This window comes from Puma concolor, chromosome B4 (assembly GCF_028749965.1).
Source record: "Puma concolor isolate L17-30 chromosome B4, mPumCon1.1.hap2, whole genome shotgun sequence".
NCBI classification, from domain to species: domain Eukaryota; kingdom Metazoa; phylum Chordata; class Mammalia; order Carnivora; family Felidae; genus Puma; species Puma concolor.
The window spans coordinates 8,627,476-8,639,711 of NC_141673.1; the positions used below are offsets into that span (position 1 = coordinate 8,627,476).

Sequence of the window (12,236 nt, forward strand, 5' to 3'; positions counted from 1 at the left end):
TAACTACAGAGGATCCTGAAGAATAGAAGACTTTCTTAAAAATCTGGAGAAAAGTGCAAGTTTTGTGATGGAGGCAAGGTGATTCTGAGGTTGGGAAAGACACCTAAAAATCCTGACAGTACTGCTGAAGTACCTCCTTGTGCCAAGGGTCTGGTTAATATCTTCCACCAGCATTTCGGGTCTATTTCAAGTCTATGGCATGGTATTTCCCGTGATGATACAACCAGTTTTACTGTGAAAATCATGATGAAATCAAGGTCTTTATAAAGCTATTTCTATGCAGTGAAGGAGATTGATAATTTTTAAACTGCAGTCAAATTAACGACACAAGAATGAATTTCTAGAATACAGCAATGATTGTACTTCTTCATGGGCACTGGAAGAGTCAGAAATATCACACAATAAAACTGATAACAGAATTATTCTCATTCAAATTTTGAGAATTCGATATGACCACACTTTAAAAATAAAAGAAGATAATTCTTTAAGTCTGCAATATGGCAGAAAAGAGATGTTGGAATACTTTTTAAGAAAACTACAAACAAGTGAAAATGGGCACTTGAAACTGAATTTTTCAACAGAGGAACTTCCTACGAGACATTCCATAGCATCGGTTTACAAAGTTTTGCAAACTGCTGTGACAACACGTTGCCAGCTGGATCAAGTAAAGCTTAGACTTTCAACGATTATGAATAAGTGTGACATGCTTTGTATAAAAAATCCAAATGAAGCAATCTTCGTTGGGTTCAAGAAACCTTCAACGTTCCTATGTGGGTGGGAGTATGAGAGGAGACACAAAGGGACAAGGAAAACAGAAGGGTGAAGTCACTGGGCAGCAGAGGCTATGTTCCACATTAAAAAGCCAGGAAAATCTTTTTAAATTATACTAACAAAGGGGCAAAAATGCAAAATAGATATGGTGAGCAGTATTTAAGTTACTGGCAAAAAAAAAAAAAAAAAAAAAGTACCACATCAACATTTCAATTCTGGCCAGATACTAAACCTAACTTAAAATAAAATCAACAAAATTAACGTATGACTTCTAGTTCAATGTAAACATGTTAATACCCAAAGCTAAGTCACGGCCACTTGTTACTAACCATCTATTAAAGGTTCACGGTCCTGAATCTCACTGAAATGACAGTTTAAACATTACAGCAGCCCTCACCAAAATGTCTGACCCCCGAATTAATGGAAAATCCCTCACAGACAATGCTCTAAACTTACTAGGTTTCATGGCATTTGGAGCGTTGGAGGGTGCGTTCCCCCAGCCCGTGGTCGATGCTCCAGTGTCGTCCATTTCACCCCACCCAGGACTGCTTTCATTTGGCTCACCCCAAGCTGAAGTACCATTATCTGGAGCAGGTGGTGTGCTTTTGCTCCAGACTGTAAAGAAAGAAAACGTGTCTCTAAGAATGATTTGTGAAATGAAACATCTCAACATCCAGGGGTAGGGGGTGGGGAGAAGGTGAGAGGAACAGTCACTCCTATGTTCTGCTGGCAGAAATACAAATACAGAAATACAGTTGCCTCGTAGGGGGCAACTGGTATTGTTGCTTTAACTTCGGGCCCAGTAATTCCGTTGCCAGGAAATTATACCATAGATATACTTGGAAAGTACATGAAATGACACGTACAACAACGCTCTATCGCTGTTGAGAACGCTTCGGAAGCAACCTAAATACCTATCAAAAAAGGGCTAGTCCGACCAATCGCATCATCCATGAAATCAATACTGTACACAAAACAAAAGACAAAAACGTACATGCTAACATGGAAAGTTTTAAAGTAGGGTGAAAAAGGCAAAGCGGAGAACAGCAATTCCTTCTGTGTCAAATCTGTAAAGGGGAGACAGATTAGGTAAGGAACAAAATTTTTGAATGAGACACAAAACTCTAAAAGATTACCTGTGGGAAGAGATTCTAGGGGCTAAGATTCATTTATATATTACATTTTGCTTTTCTGTACAGTTTGGAGGTTTTTACTATATGGATAATTTTTTTTACATGTTAGCAGATTTTATGCTAGATAGGGACTTAATGAACAATCTTTATTTCCTTCCTCATACTTTTCAATATTTGGGGGGAAAAAAAGAACTAGTTAAAAGCAATCATTTTGTAAGTGGCCGTAACTGCATTCACTGAACACTCCCCAAGGCTTACTCAGGGAGTGGGTAACTATGATTAATTTTAACTAAAAAACAAAAACAAAAAATACCCCATCTGAACAGTGCATTCCCTTAATTTGTTGAATTCTATGCTTTATGGGGACATTCAAGTTGATAGTGCCAAAGATGATATTACCAGCATTACTTTTAATTTATCAGGTATGATGTTTCTATTCAAACAAAGGAAGAAGAAAAGTTTAATTCTGAGCAAGTGATTATCAGGAGAGAACAATTTCTTTTACAAAGCACTCCACTTCCAGAGGTGATCATTAAAAATCATGTGGAGAGTGACTGAAGCCTTCCAGACCCCAGCTGGGCTAGAGCATTCTGATGGCCCCAGCAAGAGCAACAAAATACTTCCCCTCTGCTGGGGAAGGAGAAACACCGAGGATGTGTCCACGGGTAGAACTCGAATGGAAACCAGGTCTATTTCTGCTACTATTTTAATTCTTCATTTTAAAACCTGGAGTGTAGTTTGTTTAGTGAGCTGTATCTTTTGGATTCTGCAGACCAATACAATTAAAAAAAAAAAAAAAAACCCACACAAAGCAAAAAAAAACCTCCCAAACTTTGGGAGACTAACACAGGGATGGCGTCTTTTCGCTTCTGCCAAGAAAGAACATTAAAATGTACCACCAGCATCTGTTATTGCTATCATCTCATAAAAAAGGAGATTCTGTAAACAGCAGAGTAGGGTTAACGTAGGAAAGATTTCCAGAACAAGGCTGAGTAAATGAAGCTTAATAATAATGCCCTGCTTTAGGATTTTTCACAAGAAAAAAGGCCACTGCCTACCTGATGCTGATTTACTGGTCATCGGGGTGGGCAGGTTTGGTTCTCGAGGTGCTGGGCCCCCTTGGGAATTCTTATCCCACAGATTCACATTCTTGTAGTTATAACTGTTAGGGTCTCCCCATGCGGAAGTGCCATCATCGATGTCCATTTTCCGACTAATTGACTGTGGGGATGGCTCTTCCCAACCACTGGGTTCCTCATCCTTAGGGGTTACTGGCTGTGGCCCGCTGCTCCAGTTGGAATTGGAAGGTCGTCCGTTGCCTGGAGGTGCTGGGGGTGGGCCTCCCCATGAACCAGAAGCCTCTGGCTGTGGTGGCGGTGGCTGCTGTGGCTGCTGCTGCTGTTGGTGCTGTTTATTCCAGGAATTGGGCTGTCTGCCTGTCTCGGTCCATGCTGGAGACCTTTTGCAATCTTCCCACCCGCCTTTGGAAGCTAGGCTTGTATTCCCACTGTTCCCCCAAGTTCCGATTTCGTTCTGCCCTCCTTCGCCCCACCCAGACACGGGTTTACTTGCAGGACTTTCCCAACTGCTGTTTTTCGCCTGGTCGACTTCCTCTCCCCAACCATTCTTCCCAGAAGTCCATCCTTGATTGGGCTGGCGTCCCCCTCCCCACCCCTGATCCTTGTTGGAGTTCTCATTCCAAGAGGAAGATGGCTTTTCATCTGGTCGGCCGCCTCCCCAGTTGGAAGAGTTGTTGTTCTTGTAGTCATTCCAGCCTCCTGTGTTCTTGGGGTCTTTCCACTCTGTAGAGGCTGAGAGCTCCCCCCATCCAGACTTCATTTGATTGCTTTGGCTGGGTGCATCTCCCCAGCCCCCTGAGTTCTTGGTCTGTGTGGCAGCGCTCTCCCACCCCTCAGTTCCTTTGTCAGATTTCCCCTCAGGCCTTGGCACCTCTTCGATATCCCACACCGTGTCCTGCTTAATTTGAGTTTGGCCCCAGCCAGTGTTTGAGAGCACCCTGGGGTCCAAATCAGTTCGGCTCAAAAGAGTCTGTAAGACAGCCTGACAATCAGGATGTGTGGGCCGGTATGACCGACGGCCAGAATTATGACTGTCACTACTTCCTGCTTTGTGGTTGCTTCCAGTGCTTTGACCTCCAACTTCACTTCCTGTGGAGCTGGAAGATCTTCCCCAACAGGGAGCCTGGGCATTGCCTTGGTTTTCAGGGAGGGGGTGGCCCTTTTGATTGTCCCATGCTCCAGTGCTAGAATTTGGTTGGTTTGGACCACTCCATTCTCCAATTTTCAATTCATCAGACCCAGTCGGCTGTTTCCATTCTCCCTGAGAGACCCCAGATGTCATTTTGTTCCCTTCACCCCATTTGTTGTCATTAGAGTCCTGAGGGCCAAAGTTCCAGGACCCACCCGTAGACCTGTTATTGTTGTCCCAAGAGTCATTTTTTGACCCAGTTGATTTCTGAACAGAGGCTCCTTTCCAGGAGTCCTCTCTATCCTTTCCATTGTTCCCATTGTTTCCAGAATTGCTTTGTCCAGAGGCTGTGTCAGTTCCAGAAGGCCCCCTAGCTGCACCCCAAGATCCAACACTCCCAGTCTTTCGATCTCCAGTGCTTTGTGAAGGGGCATCAGTGCTCCTGGAGGCGTTCGCCAAGCCCATTCCAAAGGGCATTCCCTTATTCTCCATGGGGTTTGGTGAACTTAAGTTCAAGGAGTTAGTGTTTCCATTTTTTGGTCCATCAGTGTTATGAATTTGAGCCTGTTCTCTGCCAGAGACAACAAAATTAACACCCGCATTTTCCATCTTTGACTGCTGTTCCCTGGATGCCTGACCTACTGTGCTAACCTGTGCACTGGAATTACTAGTATCCGTTTCCAATGCCCCTTTCCTAGGATTTCCTTCTTGGACCAGCGCTGGCCAGGCAGATGGGTTGCTATTTGGGTTAAAGTTGCTGAAGCCAGAGCCAGGTCCAATTCTATCCTGACCACTCACATTCCTCCAATTTCCTAGTCCATTGTTGCTCTCTGTAGTAGAGTTGGAAGATTGAACAGATTTAGTCTTAGGGTCAGATTTCCAGACCCCAAGATTACATTCGTTCCCAGAACTTGCAGACTGGCACTGGCTCCCTTTTCCTTTGTTACTAGTGGTGCTTCCTGGCAGAGTGCTCTTCTCAGAGCCAGGGTTCGAGGCACTGTTGTTATCGGTGGTGTTTTCGGAAGAAGACTCAGTGTCTTTGCTGGCGATACAAGGCCACTCTTCCATGTCAGACCCGTCTACAATCACCTTGTCCCAGATGTGAATTGGGTTGGGGGAGGCGCCGTTGTTGGAGGAGGCTCCCGGGCCCCAAGTGGAATTTGCATAATTTGAAGCAGCAGCACCTCCAAGGGTTGACTCTGGGGAAGAGATGGTCTCATCAATCACAGCTACACATGCGCGCTCTATTAACACCTCAAGCTCAAAGTGCCCCTAAGAGAGCTCATCACGTTTCTCCACAAACTAGCTTCTCTAGCCAGTTGCCTGTCTTAGTAAACTGTGTCACACCTTAGTCATCTCCTCTTTCATTTTGCCTGGTTGGTGTATTTGCTAGGTGTAACTCCACAACATCTCTCAAAGCTATTCCCTTGTCTTTTTTTTTTTTTTTTTGAATGTTTATTTTTGAGAGAGAGTGAGACAGAGCACAAGTCAGGGAGGGGCAGAGAGAGAGAGAGGGAGACACAGAATCTGAAGCAGGCTCCAGGCTCCGAGCTGTCAGCACAGAGCCTGATGTGGGGCTCGAACTCACGAACTGTGAGATCATGACCTGAGCTGAAGTTGGATGCTTAACCGACTGAGCTACACAGGTGCCCCTCCCCTTGTCTTTTCTATTGACAGAGAAGGGCCTTCTCATATCTTGAGACAATGCAGTAACACCCTGACCTTGCTTTGTATCTCGAAATCTACTCTAAACACCCCTGGCTAGAGTAATTGTTCTAAAGCACAGCTTCGATTAGATCACTGCTGTAGGGGAAGCTTCCAACAGTTTCCTAGCGCACAATAATAAAGCTAAACTCTTTGGCCTGGAGTTTGATCAAGATGCTACACAACCTGGGCCCAAATGACTTTTCTAATCTTATCTTCCACTGGTTTCTATGTAGATGTCGACATTCCACACTACTTGACATTCCACAACTCGTGCCTTCTCATCCTGGCACCATTCCACATTGGCACCTGCTGGTTTTTCCTCCTGAATGCACATACTGAAATTTACCCATCTTTCTGGGCCTAGTTCAAGTGCCGTTTCTTCTAGGAGTTTTTTTTGTTTGTTTTTAAGTTCATCATCTGAAAATGCCCTTCCCTGTCTAGAGCCACTTTGCTCAGTGCTGTGGAGCTTTGGTCACATCTTCCTTCCCCACATTAGCACAGAGACTTCCGCAAGAGCTCCCCCTCTTAGGCAGAGACCCTATCTTGCTCACGTTTGAATTCCATATAGTGGCCAGGGCATCACTGCTCAGTAAGCACCTGATGAATGATGAACGCCCACGCAGCTAGATGCTGGGGCAGGCAAGCAGGAATCAGTTTGTATGCCTAAGGAACTTAATCTGATAAATTAGTCTGGCTCAGCACATATTTTGGAGGAATTTATCATATTTGGGGGGAGAGGGGAGAAATCACATGTTTTTAACCCAGTAATTTCTTCTGAACTTGTTTTAGTTACTTTAACCAAGAAGTCTTAAATCAATATAAAGTTGAAAAAATCTTACATAGAGCCATATAAAAGTAGGGAAGCAGAGAATCTCAAACTCTTCAGATTTAGTGGCCTCCTTGGTTTTAAGAATGCAAACAAGAGAATCTGACTCACACTGGACCCAGACCCATGTCTGCGTCCAGGTCTGGCTACATTTGGCTGCAGAAACACTCGACATGACCACTCCTCACATACTTCCTTTTGCAAATGCTTATGAGGGGCCATGAAGCTTTTCCTTGCCTGCTTTGGGCCTGGCCTGAGGGGCCACCACAGAAAAGCCTGTATGAAGCATCTGTCACCATGAGGTTTGTCTCCATTTTTACTCTGCACATGAGACAGTAATAGAATTTTCTAGGCATTTCTGTGTTCAAACTCAGAACTATTAACTAGAAGCATGCTACAGTTAACAATAACCAATTTACTGTTCTTGCCAAGGCTTGATGATGTTCAAGCCTTTCTAGTACAACCTCAAAAAAAATTTTTAAGAGCTAAGTAGACATCTGTTAATAAGCTTAAAAAAAAGCGGGAGGTGATGTTTGGAGGTTCTTTGCTATCAGGTGATTTAGTATTCATCTATTAAAAACTCTCAAAACTTCTAGTAGAGCCCTTCAGCTAAAGATCCCTTATATCTACATATAGTTTTTAACAGAGCTCAAAATCCTCTAAAGAAACAATGATTTTAAAAAATCTAATAAAAAATGATAGAATGATATTGTTTGGTATCCCCTCCCCACCCCCAAGATCTTATACTGTAATCGAAGAGACGGTTCTCTCTCTGCCCCGCAGCGTTCTGCGAACATAAACAGGGGCAGTCAGGATTCAGAACAAGCCTCTGCACTAGCCCCACCTCCAATCATACCCTGGGCACACACTTGTGGTGACAGCTGGAACCACGGAGGCTCGAGTTTATCATGTGCTTGTCAGGAAAGGAAAAAAGGCCCCAAATGGGGATGACGTATGGCAGCCACATTAGCCTCTCCTGCCAACAGCACATGCTGGACACTAAAACCCAATTTCAGAAGAGAAGTGCTGGGACACAGCTCGTGCAGGGAGCCTCTCCTGTCTTGGGAGTGACCCCAAAAGCCTTTTGGGGACTCTATACCAGGCAGTACAAAAGAAGTGCTCGCTCTCTTTAAAGCTGCCAGGAAATCACTTCCCGACCCCGACTCCTCACCTGGTGCAGTCCCACCGTCACTCTGCAGCAGCGTTCCTGTCACTTGTGCGTTGTTGGAGTTTGCTCCGGGTGCCGTGGGGGGAGGAGGCCCTGCCCCGCCCCCGAGGAGCATGCAGGATGGTGGAGGGGGCTGCCCACGTTTTAGTAACACTTTGTGGTCCTGCTGGCAACGGAATCGCGGCGGCACCTCCCGAGGCATGTAGCGGGCGGCGCTTGGCGGTTGTCCGTTCGGCACTGCCACCCTTTTGGCATTGTTGCCACCATTGACTGGTGGCGATGGAGAGCTGCCAATTGGGCTGGCGGCCGTTGGTTGGCTTAAACTTGGTTTCGTCACTTCGGGCACTGAAAGAGAGAGAGTGGGGAACGGTCTTTGAAGTCCAATACATTTTTATGAAGATTGTTTTTCGGAAAGCTTACATGAGACCAATTCCAGTAATGGATCTTCCATCCTACTGTGGGTGGACGTGGTCTTTCTAAACTCCCCTGCATCTTCAGTTTACTGGAGATCAGGCAGAGGTGGGGAGTGCGGGTGACAAGGACTCAAAGACAGCAATACCCCAGAACTCTAGTCCATTAACTAAGGGGGAGGGGGAAGCAGTCACCAGTCACTTCCCTAAATCCCTGGAAGGTTCCCTAGCAGGTCGAAGGGTACATATGGGCCCCAGGCCAAGTCCTCAGTAAAGGTTCAAGGCTCTCAGCCCAAATGCCCTTTATCCACATTCTTAAAGATTTACCTCTGAGAAACCTTTCCTGAAGTCCCTGGACTAAGTAGGCTAAGCACCTTCATTTGTGCTCTTGGAACACACTGTCCGTCTTTCTTTACCACGAATTCACCATATTATATTGAAACTCGCATTTACAAGCTCCTTGCTCTCACCAGGGTAAGGACCCATCTTTCATCTTATTTTTTAGGTCCTGGCACCGAGTAGACCCCCACAGGAAACCTCAGCCCTGGAGAATCACAAAATCAACTTGGTTTGGGTTTCTACAGCTACCTAAACACAACCACTCTTGCTTGGTACTTTGCAAATTCTGTGCAAATAGAAATGTTATATAAGGTTTGGTTTTGTGGGGTTTTTTTTGCTTTTGTCAAAAAAAAAAAAAAAAAAAAAAGCCTTAAGGGTACCTTGTATATTTACTCCAACTCTTATCTAAAACAAAAATGTCACAATGTAGGCATGTTTCCTATTTACTTTAAAGAATTTAATGTTTTACCTTACTTTTAAAAAGGGCAAATAGGAAGTATGGGAATGTGCAGGATGACCGTATGAAGATACAATCTGCAGGACACTCTGCAGAAGTTGAGGGCTTTGCCCTCAGCCCTCCATAGAATATTCTTCTGGATCTCGATGTCCCTTGCTTCATCCTACCAAAAGACTGTCACCCTTTCCAAGAAAATCTGCCTGGCAAACAGAGGCTGGCAATATTACAGAAACAATCGTTGAGCCTGACAGTTTGGATGATTCTGAGGTCACGTTCCCTGACATCCAGAGTAATGTTTGGGCCAACTCCGGGGCAGTACTGCCCTGACCACTGCAATGGTGCTGGGCCAGCCTGTTGCTCATTGAACTGGCTCCTTTATGAAGGGAGAGGCATCATCAGAAATCAGGGTACCCAATCTACCTCCACTGGATGTTGGGGAGTACTGGGTGTAACCAAGAAAGAAGAGTAAGAGCCTGAAGTAACTTCAAGGCAACCCCTGGTCTAACTTTAGCCAATCATGAGGCAGTATCGGGCCTTCCAGTAAGGAAGGGAGGTCAGAGAATCCACAACCTGATGAGCAGAATAAACCTATTTCTTAAGAAAATATATTGGTCACTATATGATATTATCAATATAGTAGGTTCTGTATGACCTTACAGCAGCTGATGGGTAAAAATAACTGATAAATGAGTGCAGATGAGTTATCCAATGATTCATTTTCTCTCTGTGCTTGCAAGATTGCATAGCAGATGGCATTCCCAGTCCCCTTTCCTCTTATTATGAGAAGAAATGAGACGTCGGCAAAGGCTGCAAGGGATCTTCCCAAATGGTTTTTAGGATAGAAGGAACTATGCTTCCACGAGGCCGCCCTTCCATAAAAGCACTAGAATCTCCACTCTACATTAACCACGTCTGTTACACACCTGGACTCATTCCCTGAAACAGAGCAAGACATAGTAAGGGCAGTCAACAGCATGGAGGTCTGAACACCCAGTTTGACTAACGTTACAACATTCACAGCATAATCAAAGAAACTTGGGTAACATGTATTGTGCAAGATTCCCTGCAAAAGTGCCTCAGAGCATTTTCCCACCATATCAGGGATAGAAGGGATCATAAATAATAAACCCTTTTTAAAAAATAAAATCAGACTACCTCTCAGCCACTTTCCTTCCAATATCGTGCTAGTCTAGGAGACTAGTCATTCAAAACTCCAGGACCCAGTCAGAAAATTTCTGAGTTATATGTTAGGAGAAAACTGTGTTTCAGAACTGTTTTTTACATATTTTTTGAGAGTTGAGCAGGGGAGGGGCAGAGGATCTGAGGAGGGTAGTGAGCCCGATGGGGGCTTGAACTCACCAACCACAAGATCATGATCTGAGCCAAAGTCGGGTGCTCAATGGACTGAGCCACCCACGTGCCCCAGAACTTGAATGAATTCTTACTCAATTGCTTTCTTACACCTTTCTGTGATTTCAAGAATTTGAAGCATTTAAAGGCCAATCAGAACTCTAGACTGGAGAGCAATGCAGCTATTAGGCAGGAGGCCCAATCCAACCTGCTTCCCAAAGTCCAAACTTAGGACCTCCCAGAGTTAGTGTGTGCATTACAGCATGCTCCAGGATGTCAGATGCTAACAGAGGAGATGGAAATTATAAGGGAGTGGGAATTACTTTTCAGTCCCTCTTGTTTTTCTTCAGAACCTTACTGATTTGTAGGTTGTAGTGCAAATTGGTTTAAAGATAAGCTGCTCAAAATAAGGGCATAATTTCTTATCTCCCAGAGAAAAGGTCAGTGGCTTAAACATGATCTCTGTAGCAAAGGGAAACAAAGACATTGTGAAAAATGCTGGGTATCTTATTTTCTAATTTCCATTCAATGACTTCCAAGAACCATTTATTTGCTCTTATGACTGAATCTTTTTCCCTTTCCCTGTCGCCGTTATTCTCATCTTACAGTCTGAACTTCTAAATTGCCTCTATTTCTGAAAAAACTTCAATAAAATGCTACTCTTTCAGATAAAGGCATTAAGAAAAATCTGAAACAAGCAGGACCAATAAGAACTACTATCTTTAGGGGCGCCTGGGTGGCGCAGTCGGTTAAGCGTCCGACTTCAGCCAGGTCACGATCTCGCGGTCCGTGGGTTCGAGCCCCGCGTCGGGCTCTGGGCTGATGGCTCAGAGCCTGGAGCCTGTTTCCGATTCTGTGTCTCCCTCTCTCTCTGCCCCTCCCCCGTTCATGCTCTGTCTCTCTCTGTCCCAAAAATAAATAAACGTTGAAAAAAAAAAATTTAAAAAAAGAACTACTATCTTTAAATATCTTGATAGTACAAACACTAAAAAAACCCTTCTAGGAATGTTTTTTTTCTAGTGATGAGAACTTTTTTGTTCTAGAAAGAGAGAGAGAGAGAGAATGCGTGCATGCACACACACGTGCGAGCAGGGGAGAGGGGCGGGGGGGATGGGGAGTGGAGAGAATCTCAAGCAGGCTCCATGCTGAAGCATGGAGCCCTGTGCAGGGCTGATCCCACAACCCTGGGATCGTGACCTGAGCTGAAATCAAAAGTCGAACACTCAACCAACAGAGCCACCCAGGCACCCCTAGAAATGTTTTATTAAAGGTAGCAGTTAAAACACATACAAGCCCTAGAAAAGACATTATTTTCAACTGAAAATTTCTTGGTAAATAATCATTAGTTACAATGCAACACAACAAGAATCTCAGACTGAGGACACACAGACAGTGGCTGCTGTGCACTGAGGAGTTCTCAGTCATCTCTGAGCACTGCCTCCATTTCTTTACCTTGTACTCACTCCTCAGACTCCATGCACATTGGCTTTTGCCCTGAACATCTCCCTGGGAACTCTTCTCATTCAACAACTAGTGCTCTTCATTGTCAGTCTAATGGACACTTGTTGGACCTTCTCTTGACTTTTCTGCAACTTCGGACACTATTGGCCATATCCTCCCTCTGCTTTTGTGAGAGCTACTGAGACCCACTCCAGCCAGCTCTTCAGCTCCTCCTTTCTCTCTTCCTTTGTGGGTTCTTACACTCTTGGTCAGGGCTCAGAAGACTTTTTCTGTAACGGGCCAGACAGTAAATATTTTAGGTTTTGCTGGCCATACAGTCTTGGTTGTGACGACTCTACTGTGAGTATAGGCAAAAGCAGCCACAGACCATGCGCAAACGACAGAGTGTGGCTGTGCTCCATACAAC

General features: G+C 44.7%; 1 protein-coding gene across 9 annotated transcripts in view; it reads right to left on the reverse strand.

Moving 5' to 3' along the window:
• The window catches only part of TNRC6B (trinucleotide repeat containing adaptor 6B), a 259,643-nt gene that overhangs the window by 56,088 nt on the left and 191,319 nt on the right, over window positions 1-12,236 (reverse strand). For all 9 annotated transcript variants that reach the window (XM_086712195.1, XM_086712196.1, XM_086712194.1 and 6 more), the window contains 3 exons: window positions 7,817-8,158; window positions 2,963-5,311; window positions 1,228-1,386 (listed from right to left, as the gene is read on the reverse strand). In XM_086712195.1, coding sequence (XP_086568321.1) covers window positions 1,228-1,386; window positions 2,963-5,311; window positions 7,817-8,158 — 2,850 coding nt within the window. The remainder of the gene's footprint in view (window positions 1-1,227; window positions 1,387-2,962; window positions 5,312-7,816; window positions 8,159-12,236) is intronic.